The sequence below is a fragment of the Microtus pennsylvanicus genome, chromosome X (assembly GCF_037038515.1).
Source record: "Microtus pennsylvanicus isolate mMicPen1 chromosome X, mMicPen1.hap1, whole genome shotgun sequence".
In the NCBI taxonomy this organism is placed as follows: domain Eukaryota; kingdom Metazoa; phylum Chordata; class Mammalia; order Rodentia; family Cricetidae; genus Microtus; species Microtus pennsylvanicus.
This window is the reverse complement of record NC_134601.1, coordinates 49,422,324-49,446,421: the sequence shown is the minus strand read 5'-3', so window position 1 is coordinate 49,446,421 and position 24,098 is coordinate 49,422,324. Positions and strand designations below refer to the sequence as shown.

The 24,098-nt window shown below is 36.0% G+C and overlaps 1 protein-coding gene across 1 annotated transcript in view; it reads right to left on the bottom strand.

Moving 5' to 3' along the window:
* The window catches only part of Tenm1 (teneurin transmembrane protein 1), a 784,432-nt gene that overhangs the window by 124,657 nt on the left and 635,677 nt on the right, over positions 1-24,098 (bottom strand). The window contains exons 18-20 of the mRNA XM_075956580.1: positions 14,264-14,383; positions 8,357-8,618; positions 5,712-5,979 (exon numbers count right to left, since the gene is read on the bottom strand). Coding sequence (XP_075812695.1) covers positions 5,712-5,979; positions 8,357-8,618; positions 14,264-14,383 — 650 coding nt within the window. The remainder of the gene's footprint in view (positions 1-5,711; positions 5,980-8,356; positions 8,619-14,263; positions 14,384-24,098) is intronic.

Sequence of the window (24,098 nt, the reverse complement as noted above, 5' to 3'; positions counted from 1 at the left end):
TTGCCAAACTACTGTACTAAATAATTTTGCAATCATTGTTGCCAATAACCTTGAAGAAAAATAGGATTGTTTATAGCAGTGCTACTAAAGGCAGATGGCTGATTTCCTGAACTTCCAGGACTTTAAACCTCTGCAGTTTAATTTAATTAAAATGAAGGCCAGGCAGAATGCATTATTATACATTGATAATAGATGCAGACACAGGCAGACATAGGGAATTATTTTGACAAAATTCACATAATGGATGTAGATCAGAGGCCCCGAACAAGCCAGTTCGTCACATTAAATACACCATCTCTAGAATTTTAACAGCACCATGAGCTTAACAATAGTGACTTTTTAAAATACTGTTTTGCAAGCCATATAGTTGGGAAGGAAACCAAATAAAATACAATGATTTCTAGACATTGTACTTTATTTAGAGCCAGGGAATGAAGCACTAGGTCCAAATCATTTCAAATGCTCACATGGAGTTTTCAGCAGGGCAGTCTTGTCCATGAATCAGACAGCAAATTCTTTAAGCTGGATGAATCAGTGATTTTGGCTTTTGTAGTGAACCTTAGGGTGAGTTTTACTCTTCTTCTGCTTGATCAATAGTGTACTTGGATTAATAAATCTTATCAGTTGCCACCAATACTTCTTGTAGTAAAGAGTCCACAAAATCCCTATTGGTAATGTATTCAGTCTTGTATTATACCAGCTGCAAAGTCTGTTTCATTGTGGAAAATGGGGGGATAGCCTAGGATTTTAAACACTGCCCTTTCCATTTTGGTTGTCTTTCAATAGTTTATTCTTCTTTTGTGACATTCTGGCCCTTAGATATCATACCAAATCCCCACATCTGAGCCACGTGGCAAGCAAGATTGCCACATTTCAAACTAAGCAGCATTTCAACCTAGATAGTCTCCAACACTTCAAATTCATCTTATTTAAATTTGGACTCCTTTTAGTCCATCATCCTGAAATCGGTGGGCCAGAGATTGACAGTTAATTGGTACGAGAAGGAACAAGAGTTGAGTCCTTCTTGGCCATAGCCTTAATCAAAATCCTCGGTATAAGTAGAACATTATGAATGATGGAAAGGCTTATATCAATTTCCTATTGCTACTGTGAAAAAGTGTCACATGCTAAAAGAATTCAAATAAAATAAATTTGTCATTTTATAGTTGAAGTAGTCATGAGTCTAAAATGGGTCCCAATGAACAAAATCCAAGATGTTAGCCGAACTGAACTAACATCTACAGACTTTAAGGGTACATACCATATCTGTCTTTCCCAGCTAGCTCCTAGTGGCCAGTCATATTCCTTGTTTTGTGATTTCCATATCCCTTCTTCAAAATAGACACTGCTTATCTGTCTATGTCATTATTGCGTAGTTATACCTTTCTATAACTCTAACCTCTTCATCTTTCTCTTCACTTTCAAGAGCTTTCTGATATTATGTGGTCTAGACAAAGTAGGACAATATCTAATCATATATTCAAAACTAATTGACAAACTAAAATTTGTTTGTAATCTTAATTCTCTTTTGTCATGCAGCATAATATACTTAGAAGTGACAGGTGGACATTTTATAGAGGGGTGGTTATATTTATGTTACCAAATAGCTACATTAAGCACTTTGAGTTTAAAAGCAATCTGAGCAATGCCGTATATTAACACCGTTGTTACTATTTGATGGGAAACTTTGTCTATTTACACTCATAGTAGTACAGTAATTATAAAATACTGCCATGTTTGCAAGTAAATGTGCAGAGTATATTCTAGATGTGGACATAGAATCTCAATAATCACACATTTAATAAAAATGCCTCCATACATTCATCTCTTCAAGTTTTTGGTGTGTTCTTTAGGGGTTCACAATCTTTCAGAGTAGTTGACTCTCCAATTTTACTATATCATTTATTCAGTTGCCTTACCATTCTTAGAAAATTATCTCATTTTCTATGATGGAAGAAGAATTTACTTGTTCTAGGGATAAGATCCCCCCCCCCCCCCCCGCACTGGTTGTCCAATGCAGAGTGGTCAGCCCTGAAACCATATACACACAAACAGAAAAGATTGAGGGAGAAAATTGTATTTACTTATATTGTTTGATTGCACACTAGTAATTAAAGAAAAGGAGGCTATTAACTTGAGAGTGGGCGGCATGGAAGGGGTTTGAGAATGGGTAGCTAGGAGGGACTAGAAGAAGGAAAGAGAGGAGTGAAAGTGATCAAATTATATTTTCATTAAACATATTGAAATTATTGTAAGGAAAAGAAAACACAGATAACAGGCTAGGATAAGGCATGAATATACTTAATCTATAGATATATGCCAACATAGATTATAGATGAAATCTATAAATATAAGATAAACTAGACTTTTCCTTCAATAAAGATTGATGTTTTCTTTTTCCTTATTGACTAAACTTTTTTACAAACCAAATGCTTTTAAAATGGGTTCAAATGTGGAGAACACTGAAATAACCAAGCACCTGTTTTCTTTCTCAAGCTAAGAAAAAAGGGATGGTGCTAAAGGATATGTAGTAAATAAAGTCTCTTTAGCCACCAGCCCCTTAAATCATGGCTAACAGGGACATTGCCTACAAGGCAAATAATCTATATTCTAGCTTAGTTACTATTTGTGCAATTATTTAGGCCTTTTCTTTGGGAGCTTTGCCAGTTTCCTTGCTCCATTCTGAAAGTTTTCCCTTAAGTGTATAAAGAACCATTGTCTTGTTTTATACTTTGGGTATTTTCAAGACATTTCATTACCCATAGCTTTTATTACTGTCGCTAGCATTAGAAAAAACGAATAACATATATTAATACTATTTTACTTAAAAAATTGAGATTACATTTACAAATATCTGCCCTTCCCTTTAGTACTTCCAAAACCTCCCAGATAGCATTTTAATTAATGCTGTTTTGCAGTCAGAATGACAAACAGAAAAAAAAAAGAATGACAAACAGGTGAACAATAGGAATGAAGACGTCAACATCATAATCTACACAGTTTTTGTTTATATATGTGGTTTATATGTTTCCTTAATTAAAGGTAAGTGTATTAGTAAATCCCTCATTGAGGATGATTAAGGAGAACAAAGAAGGCTTAGAATATTTATCGATGGAGATATTTAAAGAGATGCAATTCATGTATAAAATGAGGTTTAGTATATGGTGCAGTCAGAAGCTAGCGTGATACTTCAGTCAGTAAAATGCTTACTATGCATGCACAAGGACCTGAGTTCAATCCTGTAACTCTACACGCAAAGTTTGGTGCTATAATCACAATGCTAGGAAGCAGAGACAGGAGGATCCCTGGGGCTTGCTAGATAGGTGAACTAGCTAGATCAGTACATTCTAGTTTGATTGATACATACTATCTCAAAAACAATAGACAAGGAGTTATTGAGGAAGATCCTTGACATCAACCTCCATATACATTTGTATCCATGTATACCAGCACATATTCATACACGTGCAAACAAATTGTGCAGTCACTGAAGAAAATAGTTAGGTGGTTTCTTGGTAATTTAAACACAGTATGCACACTGTCCAGAAATCTATGTATATACGCAAAAGAATTAAAATCATGTATTGAAATAAATACCTCTACACAAAGATTTATAGGAACACTACTCAAAGGACAGAAAGTGAAAACAGTGCCAATGTCCTTGAGTTAATAAAAGGACAAACATGTATGGTGTATGCCTATAATAGAATATTAATCAGTCACAAAAAATGGAAGGAAGCACAGCTATATGTGATTACATGGATGAGCACTGGTAATGTTAGGCCAAGTGAAAGAAGTCAAACTCAAAAGACCACTTATTGTATGGCGTTATCAGTTTGAAAAATACAAATTAGGGGAGCATAAGAAAACAAAAAGGAGATCAACAGATTCCAGGGCCAGCGAAGAGAGAGATGGAAAGACAACTGCTAATATGTTGAGCGGCTTTGTGGGGGGTAATGACAAAAATGATCCGGATTTAGATATTGGTGGTGGCTGCAGAACATTTTGAACTGTGCAAATTGCCTTCTATAAATGTAGGCAAGGTTTTATTAGATATGTAAATTATGTCCCAACAAAGTTGTTATTTTTCTGAAATCAGGTTGAGCTTCATGTATATAAATCTTGTGAGGAAATAATAGAAATCATAATAGTTAGCTCTTCATCAGGATGTTGGATAAATTTGTGCATATTGCAGCTTAAGAAAATAACAGTTAATGGCAACACCAACAACTAAGCTAACATTTACATTCAGGAGGGGTCTAAGGAGGTTCATAAAGAACTGGAAAATAAAATCTATAGAGAAGTGTAAGAAATTTTGGGTTGTTCTGACTAGCAAAACACGCTAGTATCTGGAGTGGCCAATTATGGGGCTTTGAGTATATATCAGTCATGGTCACAGAAGGACTCAGGCAGTGCTTACTAGGAGTTTGAATGACAGTATGGGCAAAGCTAAAGAAAAAACTAGTAGTGGAAACCAATCAGACTGGCAGTAATGGACAGTACTGGGAAGTCTTCTTGTCTTATAGGGGCAAGGGAGAGAATGATGATGAAGAGATCAGAGAGGGCTTGGAGACAGCTGGCTACTCACTAGGAAAATAGACTGAACCTAGAGAAGGAGTTTGGCTCTAGAACTTTCTTATAACTGCTACACTCAAGAAAGAATGAACATTGGCTGGCCAGAAGTGTAGTGGAAATTAGCTTGCTGGTAGAGTTTTGGCATTGCAGTTTTTCTGTGCTGTACATTGACTGATGTACATTGATATTCTTTCGAATAGGAATCTGAATGCAAGATAAATAAAGTCATCAGAATAGTAGTTGGATACACGAGAGAAAGGGAGTGTCATTAGTATAGCAGTAGGGGTACACTCACTGATAAGTAAGATCCAGTCCCTTTTGGGGGAAGCAGTGAAATCTTGTTGAAGGGACTGAGGTGATCCAAACCTGCCCATGCTCCTTGTATTCTAATAAAGTCTAACATAGATTAAATTGTTAGTCAAATATTTGAATTTTAACTAGGCAGAGAAAAGACACCAGATCTTTTCATTTTCCTTTGGAAAAAGGAGAAAAATTTGACACGCTATAGTCTGAAATGTATTGCTTAGCTATGTGGGGTTATATCACAGCAAGCACTTCCAAGGAAGGATGTGAAAACAGCTCCTCCAGAGAGTCAGCTTCCAATCTGTCCCTAGATTTCTAGTCTGTATGGTAACATTCTCTGTCAAGATTAGAGAAAATCAAAAGAAATAGGAAATCAGGATGGTGTTTTTTATTTAACCTACTGAAGTAATAAGTTAATGGAGTATAACCATCTTAGAAATAAATGATAACAAGTAGAGATGCCTATATGTTAGAATTTTGTAGTTTCTAAGTGGAAATGACAGTTTAAATGTCAAATTCAAAAACAAGGTTTGCAGAACACCACACCAAAGGTCACTGTTAGAAGGCAACATTCAGTTCTGGAGACAGTTATAAGATAAATTTGATATTGTGTGATTCCTGTGGTATATTGCTATCATGAAACTAAAATAATTTTTAAGCAACAATATATCAAAGTGGAATTCCAAGCAGGTGTATTTACATGAAAAAGAATACCTAATATTCCTTAACTGGAAGAAAAATCATTTAATATTCCAAATCAAATTAAAGCATATCTAGTATGTTCTCTTTTGTAAGCAAAATACTGCTATTTAAACAGAAATATTTCAACATACCCAAAGCTTCTGTCAGGCCCCAAACCTTCTGTCCATAGATGTCTGTCTTATTCCAAGCAAATGTGTAGACAAGATTAATTGCAGCAGGAAACCACTTCTGTGTGAGTCGCCCTTCCACAGCTACTGTGAGGTGTACTTTAATCATGCCCACGGGAATCGTTGAATGTGTCAAAATGATCCGTAGCAAAGTTTTATACCCAGGTGTTCGACTGCTCAGGTAACTCAGCCTCACAAAGCTAGAAGGAATTGGGATTTCCTCCTGTACAACCTAAAATTGAAATACACAAAACAAAACAAAAATTAGCTCTCCAGTGGCCACAGGTAGAGGAAGCTAACATATGGTTTGCTGTCTGCGAACCAGACTAAAGGCCAGTGAATACTGGGATCTACTGATGCCAAGTCATGTATTTCCAGATTTTTAGGAGACTGGGTGACCAAAATTTCAATTTTCCATCAAATCTGAATAATAATGAGAAATACAGCCAATGCTACAGATTGCTCTCATCTTCTACCGCCAGGCATGACTGTAAAGAACAATTTTATTCTTTCATCGGTGTTCCAAAAATTGCTTAGCAAGGGTTGGGAAAGATCACACTGCTGAATGTCAAGCAATTCCATGCTCTGAGTTCTATTAAGGGGTCGTCTACTTATATAAACACACACACACACACAAACACACATCCTTACTTGGTTCACATATCTCAAATCAATTGCCTATTTAGGATGGTATCCTAAGAGGAAGGATTGCAGAAGCAGGTTCAGCAAGTGATATTTAATGACAAAGATTATGGGATCCCTGGAATTAATCTTTATTGGAACCATTATGTTTGTTTACATTGGAGCTTTGGAATGATCTGGGGGTCAAATTTTTAATCACAGTTTTTTTCACATTTTTCTTTGTGACTGTATGTACAAATGCCTGGGTATAAGTTTTTCTAACTTGGCACCAATGACAGAAAAGAAAATTCCCACTAATTCTTCCGTAAATCTTGTAGTAAACATTGGTTTCAGAGTAAAAATGCCATTGGGCTTTGTAAATTAACTGCTATTACTTATTTGTTTATTACTACAGATAGAAATAAATGTCAAAAACTGGTAACTAAAATTGAATCTTCTATTCCAACATTTTCATCTTTCAAAACAGAATAGCTGAAGCGTCCATATTATTCAGTAAATTTAAGATGATGTGGTACACGTAAATATTGTTTGTGTCCTGTTTTATTATTAACAAAGTACTTTTTATCCTTCAGCTTCTTTATATTTGCATGTAAAGTCCACAGAATAGACTGTTAAACACAAAGCAACACATACTTTTCCAATGACCTATTCTCTCTTGTAAAGCCTTTAAAATTTGTCTTATTTTTAATGATGTGTGTGTATGTGTGTGTCTGTCTATGTGTCTGTGTATGTACATGTGAGTGCAGGTACCCATGGGGGGCCAGAAGAGGACATCCCATCCTATGAAGCTGGGGTTATAAACAATTGTGAGCTACCAAGTCTAGGTGCTGGAAATCAGACTTGAATCCTCAAGAGGAATAACAAGTGTACTGAACTGCAAGTCATTCCTTCAATCCCTCTTCTATATTCTTTGTACAGCATTATTTCCTCTACATTATATGTCTCATATTAAAATTGTCCACTGGCTTTGTAAATTCTTTAAACTGTAGTTAACACATTTGTTACCTTAGTATTTATTTTCATAAGGAAATACATAATTCTATTTTTGAAAACCTTTGATTTTTTCTTTGTGGAAGAATTAGTATGCCAGTTAGATATACTCATTACTTTCCTGTTTTTCTTATTTCCTAAGGAAAAGTGTTAGAATAGTCAAGACAGCCAACACTTTGTGTTGCTTTTCCCAGAGACGGTTATCTTTGTGTGAGGTGTCTTTAGTAGGGGATTCTGAGAGCTTTTGAGGCTGTTGTGATGTAATAAAAGTTAATTCAATCTTGGAGTGTCCATTAAACTCTTTTAGGAGTACACTTCTTGAGTTTTGGATCTGTACGACTTATACATCCATTTATTTGGCATCCACTTTTAAATAGCATTAGAATGTGTCTATAATATCGTCTAGGAATGGTATTATGACTGTTGGAGTGGCTTAAAACTGAATTGCGATAAATAATAATTCTCAGGAAATCTACACTCTAAAACTCAAATACTTAGAAGCAATTTTGTACAAAGCATACCCACTCCAGGCTAGAAAACCACCTTTACTAAATACAGCTAAACAAGAACTTCCATGACTTCTGAGAACAACAACAATAAATACAACCCGCACAATGGAAGAAAAGCAGATTTTTAAAGAAGCTTCAATTTTAGAACCACAAACACTTCAAGATCATCGATTATACTGCTATCACTATTAAGCCAGCTCACCATGTTTTTTAGGGCACTGTATTAATTAGGTCAAAGTTGACCATTTCTCTTGACAGCTAGTTCATCTTGCTATTTCCAGGCCACAGATACTGCGCTAATATCTTTGCCAATAATGTATTTGAAAGACTTCATTCAAATGCTTCTTTTAAAAAAATCAAGGAACCCATATTTTAGGAACAGTGAGAATGACAGAAAAAATAGCCATAATACATTGCTAAACATACTAATGACTATAACTTTATACTTTTGAAGCCCAATATACCTACCTGTAGTTCAGGGACAATAGTTCCCCTTTCTGGACAGGACCCTCCAAATGATGTAAGTGGCGAAGGAAGCACAATAGGGTTTGGGCTGATGAAGTTGGAAATATCACAGGATGGTGAGTCTGCAGTAATTCTCTGCATGATTACTTTCTCCACCACAATAAACTGATTCCAAGGCAACCAGAGTGTTCTCTTTTCAGACAAGAAAGGCGATCGGTCAAAAAGTAAGACAACAGAGATACCACCAATGGCTACGAGGTCAAAGCTAAGAAGAACCAAAAGGAGGAAGAGAAGGAAAAAGAGGAGGAGGGGAAGGAGGAGAAAAATTAGGAGAAATACGATGAATATATGAGCAGTTCAAATATAACAAATTTTTAAATTAAAAATAGTTCAATTATAGCTTTATTTCTTACTTTTGGAAAATTATTTCCACTTTTATTTTCTGTTTTATAAATCTCTATTCACTTGCTGTTCAATTCATGGATGATTTCTTTTTATCACTCAGTAGATATTTGATATGGGATTTTGTATCAGTAGTTGATATTCACCAGACTTAAAAAACCAATTTAATATTGTCTTAAACTAAATAATTGTAAGCTTTTCTTATGAAGCCAAATCTGAAATTACTGCTTTCACTTGTGTTAAGGAACATATAAGGATGACTAGCTAAATTTTGCAGTATTTCAAATATGCATATTCATCCTGAAAATTTTATAAGTAACTATATATAGTATATAGATATATTTACAAATATATGCAAACATATATTCTTTAGACATATGTATAAAAGGAAAGAACTAAAGGTTAAATGTCTTTTTCAGGGATACAAATATAGTGTCAGAAATTAGTGTCTCTAAGACAATTTTGGGAGAAACATACCAGCACAGGAAAAGTGTTCAGGGAAATTTGAACTAAACCATGCATGAACCTCCTGCATCTGACAACCATCTCCTGCTCCTGATTGTGCCTGAATTTCATATTTAGGATTTCTGATTCTGACTTCTTATTGTAAGACAATTGGTAACTTATCCTGCTCAACTCTGCCTCCAGCTCTTCTGTATCTCTGAACAAAAGAAGACTCTCTTCTGTAAGCCAACTATGTCCCGCAACAGAAGTGGTCCCTGACAAGACTATTGTGTCAGAGCATAAAAGCCTCAGATTTCATTTCATTCTGCACTGATGGTTTCACCTCACTTCTTTTTTAAGTATAATGATGTCTTTGAGGTAATGTACTTGAAAGCACTCAAAAAGGTGGAATATGGTAAAAAGTAACAAAATGATGAATCATTATCATTATATCTTAAAAATGGATAAAAGATAATATGATGCTCCTTAATAGTCAAAGCACTGCAAGTACATAAGGGAACAATATAAGCATCTCCTTACATTAGAAAAGGTCTTTCAGTAAAAACACTTCTTCAATGCTAAAAAACCTGATAGGGAAACTGACTAAATTATGGACGTCTTACCACTTCCTTTATGTGACATTTATTAGGGTAAGTCAAGTATTACCATTTATCTCTTGTTGAAGAAATTTTCCAGATAAAGAAAATGACTAGTAGCCAAGGATGGATAATATCATGTTTTTATTGTTGCCATTTAAGTAAAGTAGCAGTAATATTAAGACAAATTCCCAAAGGAGAATTTAAGAACCAAGTTAGGAAATAATCTTGATGTGAACTTAAGAAGAAAATCCAAACAGCTTGTACTTTAGACAGAGAGGGTGAATTCATGATAACATAGAAGCAGTTTAAGACAAATGTCATGGGGGAAAGTCCAATACTGTTTGTCAAGAAATCTTTCCTTTTGATCACCCTGTACGTAGACTTGACCTCATGTCCTTTGCCAAATGCACTTGATTTGTACAAACATTAAGCCTTAACTCCTTATGTCTAGAGTGCTTATTTATTGAAAAAACAAACAATAACAATAACAAATATAAAGACCCAAAAGGTAGATTATCCAAGTAATACCATAGCTATCTAGGAAATATTGTGTTTCTACAAAGTGTAAGCAAAGAGAGCAGCCACTTTTTTTGTGGGAAGAATGAGTTTGACTTTAAATACATCTCAGTTTGGGTCTCTTCTCTATCATATTAACTTTGTGTCTGAGTTTTTTTTAAATATCCATGAACTGTAGTTATATATTATTCATAATGTATCCAATATGGTAAATTTATGTTTACAGCTACTGCTGTAACTAAGACACTTAAGTGTCGAGTTCATAGCTAGGAATCAGCACATGTTAGTGTTGTCCTCAAATTAGATGTATTCTCCTACTAAATTTTCTACACATTTTTGGTTGCAATTCAAATAACTTGTAGGCTAGCTTTTGATTACTTTCAGGAAGAGTTACTGCCTTTTGAGTTCTCCTCAAAACTTCCTCTAGGCTTCTTATGGTATTTGTTTCAACTTGGTTAAGCTATGAAACTTGGTTACTCAACCAAATATAAATCTTAAATATTGGGGGAGATATTTTGGTATGGGGATATTTTGTTGATAATGTTCATTTCTACAACCACTTGTCATTAAGTAATAGAGATTTCCTTGATGATGTGAGTGTGTCCTAGTCAACCATTTCAAAGACTTAGAACCAAACTAAGTGAAGCTTCCTCAGGTCCTGCACAAGTTGTTTAAAGTTTTCAGTGGATCAACTTGCTCTATAGATATTAGATGAGCAGACTCCACAATAAGTCCAGTTCTTGAAATCAATTCAAATATATATCTCTCTCAATATATATATGGAGTTTGAGTTTTAACTCTATCATCTCTATCATATTAAACTCTGCTTGGGCTGATTTTTATATCTCCATGAGCTGTAGTTATATATTTATAGCTACTGTTGTAATTGAATGCATTATTTCTGGAAATAAAACAAAGACATGTATATATATATGTGAAATAAAACATATATATATATATACATATATAAAAATTAAGTTAGATCTCTCTACACTTAACATATAAATATTCTGTTTTCTCTATTTTCTTGGAGAGTATTGACTCTCATTTCCCTTCTTCCCACCTGGCTGTACAAAGGAAATATTGTCTGGCTTACTCATTGACATGGAAGCAGAAGGCAGATCTATGCCCTAAAATTAATGTCAACCTTTGCAATGCCAAGCAGAATTCCCTTAGAATAACTTATTCTCTGACATTTTTCTTATCCAAAATCCCCTCCATTTACATATTACTAAGAATGTTTTTATGTTATATGACAGTAAGTGTAAAAGCCCCACGAATGGTTGTTTGCAGATTTTCATCAATCTAGAAGATGTCAAACCAGTCCTGTTCATAGGTGGAAAATTATCGAGACCTCTATGATGTCTTATGATATCCATCAATCAGGGTGGATCAGAGGGAAATGCCTTTATCCTCCAACCTTGACAGAAGGTTCCTGAAACATCTAATGTTTCTCAGGAACCTATTTGTAAAAGTTATTTCAGCCCTGTATTGACTATGAGTTCCATTTCTATACTGAAGGTGGTAAATCATTGAAAGAACAAGATAGACTGAGTTGAAATCTTGGGCTCTATCCTCACCACCTGTGTTAATCTCAGTAAGTTTTGCCTTTTGCCCAAAGGAGACGATATAAATAGTAGATATAATAACCCATAGGGGCTATTATGAAGAGTAAGATAATGACATTAATAAACATATTTGGCATATAGGAAACTCTAATGCAAATTTGTGCTTTCTTTAGACTTGACTTTTATTTTCTGCTACTCTTGTCCTTTTCTAGATGAGTATATAGACTTCCATCTGAGTGTCTAGACAGAGGTCTCAGTCTTCTATCATCATTCCTCCTTGTGCTTTTGTCTCATATCCTGGATCTTTTCCATGTCTCTAGGAAAGGTTTTGTCAATTTGAAATTTGTTAATAATGGAGACAATCTGTAGTCCACATAGAAATGTTATTTGACATAAGCTTGCAGAAGTGAGTTCCCCAAGATAGGGATGCTGCTGGCAGGATCTGTGAGCACTGCAGTATATTGTAGGACTGATATATGGAGACATAGGGCCTTCCCAGAATCTTGTACCTCACACTTTGTTTACTTGGTATCTACATGATATATCAGCTTTTCTATAATCTTTATTTTTGGATGTATTTTACATGTGATACTGTACTTTAGAAATGTTCTTAGTCTGAGGTAGCAACAAGCAGACATATAAAAGGAAAATCTTATCACAGTCACATTAAGTCTGAGAAATGCTAATGGGACAGTCTGGATGGCATTTAGGGTACATATTTTGAACGTATGCACTCTTTATGAATCCCAAGAAGAATGTCATTGCCAGAGGGGACTCTTGCTAGTATCTCTCATTTACATAAACCTGCTTTTCACAGAAAGCTCATCAGAGGAGGGTCTTGGCATTTTAAACACAAAGTGTACAAATGTCAACAAAAATTATTCTCTATAATGTTGTCTGTCATCTGGAAATAGAATCTTTTCGATATTTTAGACATCAAAATTCTTTTAGATTCTTTTATAAAGATAAAATGAAGCATTGACTCAAGCTGAAGCCCAATCACACCTCCATGACAGGTCATAAGAAGTCAAACAATTCTTTTCTCAAGTAATATGTATGATTCAGGATAATGGCATGACAGAGTGTAGTTTCATGTATCAGTTACTGGTGTGTGAATGTGCAAAATTCTGTCATTCAACCCAAATGAGAGAAAGGTCCGCTTGAAGTAACAGAGAGTTCTAATTATGGACTATTTGACAGGAAATATTGTTTCCCTAACAGCTTTGTGAAGCTTGTTATAATAACTAGATGACTGCTTAGTAATGTAATTTACATACAAATAATTTCTAAGCTCTCTGAAACCAGTTTCTTGTCTTAAGTAGGTTAAAAACCTTCTCTTTATGGCCTTTAATTTTTACACACATTTTCTTGACAGGCAGTTCAAAAACTAAATTCAGCCGAGCTCAAGTTGTGCAATTAGCATCTCTGAAGTGGGCAGGACTAATAAGGTTTGATTGTAGGTTCTTGAAATAAGATAGTCCCTCACACTGTGATAAAGCTCTGAGCCAACAGGTCTTTTGTGAGTATTGAAGTGGTTTGTTATGAGTAGGACATGTTAAGGGTAGCCACCTGGAGACTAGGGCACCCCAAGACTATTATTATAGTGTTCCTGAGTGTCATAAATAGCTACCTTCAAGATGGACACATAGGTCTATTGACTCAAGGATTCTGAACAAGTGTCTGTCTAAGTGACAGCAACAAAAATGTTTTTGGGAGAAAATCCTTTCTCAGGGTGAAAAGGCTTAACTTTGAGGCCATGCTTTCCAGGTCTCAGAGAACCTTAAGAAATCATTAGAAGTCAGAGGGTTGGTTTTTTGATATTAACTCAATATCATTACATGGGTTGGCCACGATTGCCAGCAAATCAGTTGAGTCACTATGGAAATAGGTGACCCAGAAGGGTGCTTTGTTTTTGTAATGCTAGGGATCAAAGGCAGGCCCTGCCCATGCCAATTCTACCATGCTATCCCTCAGCTACACTTCAAACAGCAGGGAAACCCTTAATTAACATGATGGGATTTCGAACTTTTAGAGGAAATCTTTCTACATGGCTATTTCTAAAAGAGTTGAAATGTTTGGAAAGAACAGCCTATGTATTCCAGACTTCATCATTTATTATTGGCATCATGTCCCTAAAATTTGAGGTTAGATTTGTAAATGGAATTAGGGGACCACATGCTCAGTGTTTCAGGAGGGCTTGAAAATAATAGTGTAACGGGAGAAATTTGGCTTGACCTAAATTGGAAAGAGAAGGAATAAATGTCACCATTTGCTTTTCTAGATATAGCGAAAAGGAAAATGGGTCTTACTCTTCCTGTAGCTTTACCTATGGCTAAATGTCAGTACTCTGCTCCTATAGTGAACAGAAGCAAAAGGCATACCTTCCATCTTGCCGACTGATGGTAAAACCATAATCACTGTGATGCAAGAAACTGACATTGACTCCCACAAGAGGGGTTCCGTCCACAGCTACCACTTGGCCTCGAATCACACAGGCACGCCTGCAACAAAAGATTGAAGGGAATCAGAAAAGCAAGATAAAATAAGAATATAGATGTCAAGTTGTAGCAACTTCGGAAAACACTCAAGACTAGTGAAGAAAACAGTCATTTCACCAACCAGAAATAACTACTAACAGTATTTTGTGGATAGTAAGCTTTTTACACATCAACACTGAGATTATATTAGGTATCATTCATAATTCTGACATTTTATGTTAATATTATGTTATCTGTATTATCTGATACATCGAGAACATGTATTTCTGTTATTACATAATTTATCCATAAAGCAATATTCCATTACTTGTTCAATTTACCTTTTATTTGAAGACATGCTGTTTCTTCATTTTTTTCTGTACTGAACTTATCTCCTTAGGAGAGTGCTCTATTTATGCAATTTTACTTTATTGCTTGTCAAAATTAAAATTAATGACTTTATTTAATATACAGATGCTTTCTAGCTATGATTGAAGTTCCTCTTGACCACTTACATCCCTCTTCTTTCTGGGCTTTTCATTATATGTAATCATCAGTATCAGTTTTTTGTGTGTATTTTCCATGCATCAATGCATACAAGAATGAATATATTAAAGCTTATGATGCACACTGCCAAGCTACTATGTCTAGATAATAGAACCAAGCAAGTGAAGTTAAATGGATGACACAGTGTGTGTATATAATGTGCATTAGTAGGTGTGTGTTATGCTTGCATATAGAGATGCAAGGATAATCTTGGGGAATGGCCTTCACCTTCTACCTTGTTTGAGACAGCACCTCTAATTATTGGCTGCTGTATGCATCAGATTATGTGGCCCACTAGCTCTTGTGGTTTTCCCTAACTTCACCTGCCCTCTTGTTATAGAGGCACTGGAATTGTAGACGTGTGCTATGATGTCTGGCTTTACATGGATGCTGTGGACCTGAACTCAGCTTGCATGCTAAGTGCTTTATCTACTGAAGCCTCTCCTCACTACCTTGGATGAACTTGAAGCCTATAATGAAGATAGGGTATTCTGTAATGATATTATATGTTCCTTCTCTCATTTAAGTAAAGCACTTATGAATACTTCCCTTTAAAACACATAAATTTCATTTTTTGGTCAAAATGATATTTTATTCTAGTTCCTAAACAGGACTGTTTCTGAAGGATACAGTCATAAAAGTGCCCATTGCTTTCAGCTCAAAGTTGTCTGAAAAATTATAACACATTTTAGGAGTATATACCTTAATTTAGGGTCATGGAATAGATTGAAATTTAGGACTTTCCCTTGGTCTGCTGTTGGTTGGAGGTGTGAGTAATAAGGAGGGGAGAGTTTTCATCAGATTTTAGTTCTAGCTTTGGAAGTTCTGAACTCTTGTTTATGAGTTTTGTTGTTCAAACAGACAAGGTCAAGGAAAAATAATAATGTCAATGATTTTGCTAAAGCCTTGAATATTATGGTCTCTTTTTCCTTTACTACATAGGATTCATGGTGCGCTGGAAAGATAAATCTTAGATTCAGATGGGCCATGATTTTTGGACCAAGATTTTCTGATTAACTTTAATAACTTTACCCTGGGATTTTATATTCTTTCAATATAATCAACACTCGAGGCAAGTGCCTGAAAGCTAATAGTAATAGAAGAGCCTCTGAGAACAGAAACTACACAACCAAAGCATCTCCAGATGAAGAAGATAGGTAGCAACCTCAGCTTGCTTTAGACAATAAACCTCATTTCTAAATTCTATTGCAGTTTGAGAAACTAATTCTAAGTCAAGTTGATAGGACTTATTTGGAGTTCCCCAAGAACAGTCTGCAGCATGTTTTACAAGACATTAAGTATTACACAAAGGGAAATAGTATAATTAGTGCTATCAGAATTTTTGTATATTCTGAGATGCCAGACCAATATTCCTAGTTCTGCGATACAGATCATTGACCTGTAAATTGAACACTAACACCTGCTATACCGTGTCTGATTCTCAACCATTCTCATGTTAAAATCCTATTTGTTATAACATAGAAGAAACCCACAGTCCTTGAGATCTAGATTTTGAACTACTATTGACAAATCAGACAAATCTGATTCTAAACCCAATGTAACAATAAGGAAAATAAACAAAACCTCTTCATTCCTATAGTAACAGCTTATTTTAAGATTTATAATTCTTATGTATCTCAGTATTTTGCCTACATGTATATAAGTGTACCACATGAGCACAGTGTTTATAGAAGCCAAAAGAGGGCATTGGATCCTCTGGAACTGGGGTCATAGACAGTCGTGATTGCCATGTGAATGCCTAGCTAGTGCTTGCTGACTCTATTTAGGTAACACAATTCTAGGCTCACTCATTTTATTTGCCCACATTAATCTGGATATTGTATCTTTCCACAGTTGTACTAGACTCAATTATTTTTGTTTTTATTTTGTCAAGCCTGGTTGGCATTATTGTCTCATATTTTATGACAGACACAGATCTGTCCCTTGTTTTTTGTTGCACTTTTATTTTCTATATAGCTTATATTTATGAAGGATCCAGGGCAGTGAGTGAAAAAGTCATAAAGCTATCATTATTCTGTGCAATTCCCTGGATTCCTCTCTTCCTTCATTCTGTATCTCATTCTGAGGAGACTTGTCTTTTGACTTTTCTGGTTCTTAATATTCTTCATATTTTATGACGCACACAGGTTTGTATGATAACTACTCATCAAAGTCATCATTATTCAAGACATTGTCTATCCATTCTTCTCATTCATTTCAATCTCCATCCTTCATACATAATGTGCACACACTTATCTTTCAACTCCCCTATTTTTTTATTTCTCATATTTTATGATCCACACCAACTTACAGAATGATAAAGCTTCGTAAAATGTATTATTTTACATTTATCAGTATTGAGCTCTTTTTGTAATGTGTTAGGCTTTAAATGCTTTAAGGTCCCCAAAATATTGTTGCATTTGTTCTCATTATTTACACACTACATGTCATCCACTTTTTCACAAGAAAAATTCTTAGTTCTTTTTATACCTGAGTTAGTGCTTACTCTAATCACTGACCAGTATCAGCCATTCAGTGTCGGAGTAAATTATCTAAATTTAAGGACAATATTAAAACATTCTTCTTAATTTGCAGCAACTTTGACTGATATTGCCTATAGAAAACTAGGGGAAAATCTTCTCAGGCACACTGTGTCTCAAAACAAAAAAGTGTTGAGCACAAGTTCTCCCCTAGGGTACCCAGCTTCAAGTGGCCAGTAGAGTTGATTATGCCTTTATGTTGCCATTTTGTGAACTTCATTTTCTAAACCCAAATAGCTTCCTAATTCTAGATGTTATCCTTATATCTGTCCTCCTTTTACTGATTCCCTGAGGATATTTAATTTCTGTACCATTTATATAACTTGCTTTGAGTGTTGTTTTTAGCAACCTGTGCAACCCATATATTTTCAAGACTCTGGTTGAGTAGTGAGGTGTACATGGTCATGAAATACCTTTGATAAGCCCTATGCTATTTTGCGTACATTTGTTTATTCCCATTGTGGTATCATCCCATTTTGTATCCCAGAGAGTACCCGGATTTCTCCAATTGTATCTAATATAGACAGAACCACTTGACTTGCCCTTGGGACGTTAAGCTTGTCATATCAAAATTCCCTTCAGGGTCGGCCTGTTAACACAGGCCTCTAATCCCAGCTACTCAGGAGGCTGAGGCCAGAAGATCACAACATACAAGACCTGTTTGGGCTACATATGGAGTTGAAGATCAGCCTTGTCAATACAGTGTGGTCTTATTTAAAAAAAAAATATCTAAACAAGATGAGGGTATACATCAGTGGTAACATGTATAAGGCTCTGGCTTCAATACTCAGTACCACAACAAAGCAAAATGAACAAAATAAAACTCCAATCTAGCTTAACCTCAAAACCAGGTCCTTTAAGGATCCATGTTCCTCCCCTAAACCATCTCCATTCAATATCATAGAGAAATCTTCAGAGTCTTTAAGTTAGATGATAGAAGATATGGTCTGGACTGTACCTATGCTGGCTCTGCACCAGCGGATATATGCCCAGTACAATCGTGTGTGTGTGTGTGTGTGTGTGTGTGTGTGTGTGTGTGCGTCTCAATGCCAGGAACTGCATGCTTTGCATCTTTGCTGGATTGCTATAGGACATGGATACGACGCCTTGCTTCCTTAAATCTTTAATAGGAACATCTCCTTGCCATGCTTGCTTAGAACAAGGTAAGTTGAACTTAGATGGCTTGTCCAGTGTGACTTTAGAAACACATGTGGGGAAGATCATCCCTCACAAATGTCTCTTTTTCTGTTTTCTGGAGAATACTGCCTGTTTCCAAGCTGCCTGCCTGCTGTCACTATACTAAGGTAGCAACCCCAAGGGAATTGTTTCCTCACTTTAACTAAATGGTGAATCTTCGAAGTGTTTGGAGTTATATTTGAAGAACAGATTTTACTGAGAGCCTTATTTAACTAACAAGCTGCTTGTTAGACATTTCTGATGCAAAAAGTCTAATTCATTTTGTATTTGCTATTTTCATGGCGCAGTCAAATTATCTCTAGCCTTCAATCAACCCTTGGTTCTATTCTCCTCTGTACTTATTTGTTGTCTTTTGTCTTCTTCTCTGTAAAATTTCCAATATTCATTTGACACCTCTGGCAACAACATTAACCTCAAGAACAGAAGTTGGTTTGAACAACAAGGTTAAAAACTAAATTGCTGAAAGAAGATGTAATTTACTGCATTGTATTTCTGATTAAAATCTTTCACAAGGAAAATGAGGTTTAGGGCCAGAGAAGTTACAGCTATTTGCTTTTGTTGCTAACCTGAGCATAATAAGCAAGCCTTGAAGTATGACATTCAAAAACAAGGACCTTTCTAGCTGGGGATGAAGTAGTAGGTGGACAGGTTAGGGGACTTGCTCCATAGGAACAGGTGAGCGAAGTCCTTTCCACAAGCTGAACACTGCACAAGAAAGAACACCGAGAGGGCCAGGGCTGGAGAGGCCACATGACTTCTTTGCTCACTAGTGTTTGAATTTTGCCCTGTAAATTCCTGAATTGATCGTCGGTTTGTTTAAGACTTCAAGGGTCAGAGACAGACTACATAATGAGGCCTGCTTTGAGCATTCTTATCACATCTTATACAGGGGTTAATCATAGCATAAATCCTGCAGCTGGAAGCTGTGTCATTCGGGGTGAAACACTGCTTCTGGGGCCTTATTGGAATATAAATACCTCTGAGTGGTTGTAACAAAGATTTCATGATGTTTCCATTATTCATTGCCATCTCAAAATAAATAGGAAGGTCTTCAGGGTACAATTTGGGATGTCAGTCCTAACGCCTCTGTGGTAATCTTTCGCTCCTATAAGGCAGTGATTCTCAAACTTGATGGGATGTATACCTCAATACCCTGGAGGGTTTGTTGAAGGAAAGATTGAACTTCAGTTGGCATGTCCACAGACTATCTGATTCGGTAAAGTCTGATGTGGGACCCGAGAGCTTACAGATTTAACAAGTTCCCGAGTGCTGCGGATCCTGCATGTGTAAAGGCCAAACTTTAGTGAAAGCAGACTATCAGCTAATCAGCCAATTAAGATGTATAAACTCCTAGGGAAGGAGACGGAGAGCACAAACCATAGCAAGGCAGGAAAATAAACAATTTACAATCTTACTACTATGAAATCCTTGAGTTTTAATTCTTCCATAAAAGTCTCCGGATAAAGGTTTGCGACAATTGGCATTTGGGAAGTCACCCTGAAATTGTCACAACAAAAGATGGGTGAACTATCACATGAACTGTGGAGTACCTTCAGAACCAGAGGTTATAAAATAGAAATATGTTTTAACTCAATTCATCGGTTCGAGATAAGTGTCAATGTTTCCTGTCTTATTGTTCTCATTATATGACGCTCATAGTCACGTCATTGCACACGCCATAGCCTGTGTGGGAAGACAGTTAGAGATCTCTTGCTCTTTCTTATTAGAGAACCACACCGGGGCCAAGAACTATGTGATTTTCTCCTCTGTGTCTTTCCAGTTGCCTGGAGTGCACAGCACATGCTCAGAAACAATTAATAGAATTTCAGCTTTTATTTTTTTCAAATCTGAAGTTGTATGGTGCTTGTGTCATATCCTCATGGCAACACTTAAAGGATGTCAGAGACTACTTTGAGGTTCCTATGTGACAGATGCCTTACAGTTCATTTATTAGAAGCCAACATCCTCACCATGGAGATTTTGTTTGATAATTGACTGCTTCAGAGTATTAAACAATGTCTGCGCCATTGGGCAAAATGAATTCAAAATGAATTTGAATTCTCAAATGCTTAATTTATGCACGCTTACCCCATTACTAATTTATATATTATCATATAATCACTATTCAATATTTCCTAATTTAAATACATTTGAGTTTTGTTTTTTTTTTAGTGGGAGGAGTATTGGCTTTGTGGGAGTCTAGGCAGTTTGGATGCTCACCTTACTAGACCTGGATGGAGGTGGGTGGTCCTTGGACTTCCCACGGGGCAGGGAACCCTGATTGCTCTTTGGGCTGAGGAGAGAGGGGGACTTGATTGGGGGAGGGGGAGGGAAATGGGAGGCGGTGGCGGGGAAGAGACCGAAATCTTTAATAAATAAATAAATAAATAGATAGATAAGAGGATACACGATGTTTTTGATATGTTATCTAGGTCAATACAGCATGACAAAACCACTTAATACTGCAGCATAAACCTATGCTCATGTTCAAAAAATGTGAGTGCAGTGCATGTTCATATGAGAGCCCAAGAAAATTCCATTAGTTTTTGCTTAAATAGAGCAGGATGACTTACACCTACTACATTGGTCCCTAGCCCAAATAAATAATACTTTCCAAGTGGGAAGCATTAAAAGCAGCTGGGAGATTGTCCATCAACATTCTATGGCAGTGGGAAAGGTGTCACGATGGAAAATGCAGATAGCTTTTTAAGCAGAATTATTTTCCTCATGGCTAGTGATGTTTCAAGTAAAACAAAATGGGGGCACTCACCCTGAGGTAGGGTGGCTATTTTCCCATCTGCCCTGGTAATTGCTTGTCAAAAGTAGGCTTGCTTTGGATGCCCGCGATCCCCAAAGTAATGGGAAAAAGATCAAGTGTTTTGAAGCAATAAGAAAACTGATGACGCAGTTACATTTTCAGTACTGTGTAAGTGCCAGTTTGCTTCATTTAGACACAAGATTATTTTGGTCTGGAATTTGAATCCTGAAATATTTGTCCTGTAAGCCCTTGCAGCAAGTCTTGAATAGTCTGAAGTGCATTTACTTTAATTTTTTTTTGTTTCTGTTTTGCTTGCATTTTGATCATCCTAACATTACTCAAATGGTCTACCTTTGCAATCAGCCGTCTGAGGCTTTGTTAACCTCATTAACCTCTCTATCATTCTCTGTGGACCTGCCTTTCATATAATGGAGAGTCATTAAATATAGGGCAGGCCCTTCTTGTTGGGCATCTCCTGGGCATGGATTCTTTTTCTGCTGTAAGGACGGCATGGCCTAGCTATAGGCATGGCTATGCTCTAGCTCTGGCTTCCTTGTAATTGCCACTGCAAATTTCCTAAGAAATGGAATTATTCTTGGCTTCATTTAGCAACTTTGTAAAATGGCCATCACATTTCTTTGTCTTCCTTCCTACCACCTCACAGAGATTTTAGATCAATGATATTGCCCGGGAAAATGGTGACTTGTTTGAGTTGGGCTTTCCAAATTATTTGCTCATATTGTCTGATAGTAAATATGCATTTTATATAAATAAAACACTAAGCACTTACTATGAAGCAAGTACTATGTCAGACATACTCCACCTAATTTCTCTTAACAACAAAATGACATCTTGAATGAGCTAGAGAGTGACCAAAAGCACATAGTCTGGCCAGGACATAGCAATAAAGATTTGAGCCTTTGAATTTTAATCAGTCAGCTAAAATAAAATAAAATATTTTTTGTGTTCAGATGAGCTGTAGAGAGTTACTGATATTCATAATTAAAAATTCGTATCTCAGAACACTTGAATTTATATTTTTATAATAATCAGTTAAATACCATTTTGAAAACTCCCCCCAATTTCTTTTCATTCTTTCTTGTCCAAGAGCACTCTCAAAGCAGTGAAACTTGCACTTTTTTTTTCTTTTTGGTACTTCCAGGTGTTGACTGCTGATTTCAGTAGCTAGTCAGCACTATAAATCTGGGAACCTTCAGCACTTTATAATTTTTTAAATGTGTCATGAACATGTGTTTTCTTTTTGAAAATCAGGAGATCCTGCCTTCGCACATGTAACACCTTCCACACAAATGAGATCAAAGTGCTTTATTAGCAACCATCAACAACCCGTCTTCCCACTTAGGACAACAACTGCATCGGAGATAAACAAATGAGGCTTCTCAGGAAAAGGAAGATGTCAAGACAGAATTACAAGGAGCCACACACCCCCAGCACAAGCATATTGGCAGATCTTTCCCAGATGTGGGGAGGTCATTAATAGTGCTTTTTTATTTAAAGAAACGAGGTGAACAGGTGATAAATTTGAGAATGCCAATACCTGTGTTCTTAGCCTACTAGTTTGTTCAGCAATTGTTGCTTTGTGTGTGTGTTTACCAACCACTACTTGCATACACGGTCTGATGCTTTTCATGTTCCTAGATAAAAAAATATCTGAAAACTTGCCATTAACAAATAGAGTGCTTTCGTAAGTAATTTATTAGAAAGTTAAGCAGGAGGCATATGGATTCAAATTTGTACTTCAGTGAAATTACAAATAACTATATTTTGGAATTCTGGGAGTTAGTTACATATGAAATCTTAAAACTGGTAACATGGATGCTTGAATATTGTAATAACAATGTATCTCATCAAAAACCCTATAAAGTACTAAATTTCTTTATTTCTCTTTTTTAAAAATAATTCTAAATCAATAAATGTTTGCTACACATTGAGTTCCTTTTGAGTTCAACTAATTGATGAAGACTGGCTACAGTTTTCCTTCATTAATGATGAACTAGTCAAGGGCTACAGCTTATTTTCTTTCTGTAAAGCCTATTCAGTTTGCCTGAGGGATTCAGATTTTATCAGTGTACTCCTGGGCAGGGCCCTTGAGCATTTATCAGTAAAACCTTGTATAATAACTACTAGGTAGTAATTTTTAAAGATAGTTTTGTTTTACTTCTCATTGCACGTAATGTCACACAATCTTCCTTTAATGACACCTAAAAGTGAATAGCAGGCTCAGCTTGTGTAAAAATCTATTGTATAAGAGTCCAAGTGGTAAGAAATATTCATGTCCTAATCATCTGGCATACAGACATGCACTGTGAAGACTCTGCTCTAGTGTTAGCTCCTTAGGGATGCTTCTCTGGACCACTCTGTCAAAAGTGATCATTCTTGGTCTCTGACTTTTTTCCCTTAAATCTCACTTGACAGTACTTGTTCTTTCCTCAATTTCTTTTTTATTATGGCCTGTGTTCCTTGCCATGCTTGAAAAGATATTGTCCCCTATAGCCTAGAGCCTAGAAGAGTGTCTATCACTGGATGAACAAATGAACCATGTAAATGTAGTAATGTTCATAAATCACAACTGAAATGATTATCAATCCTCAGATATTCGGGTTACCTTGAAAGAAACTGTAGGATCTATCATGATAATATGACTCCAAAGTGTAGTAAATGGAATTTTTTTCATGAC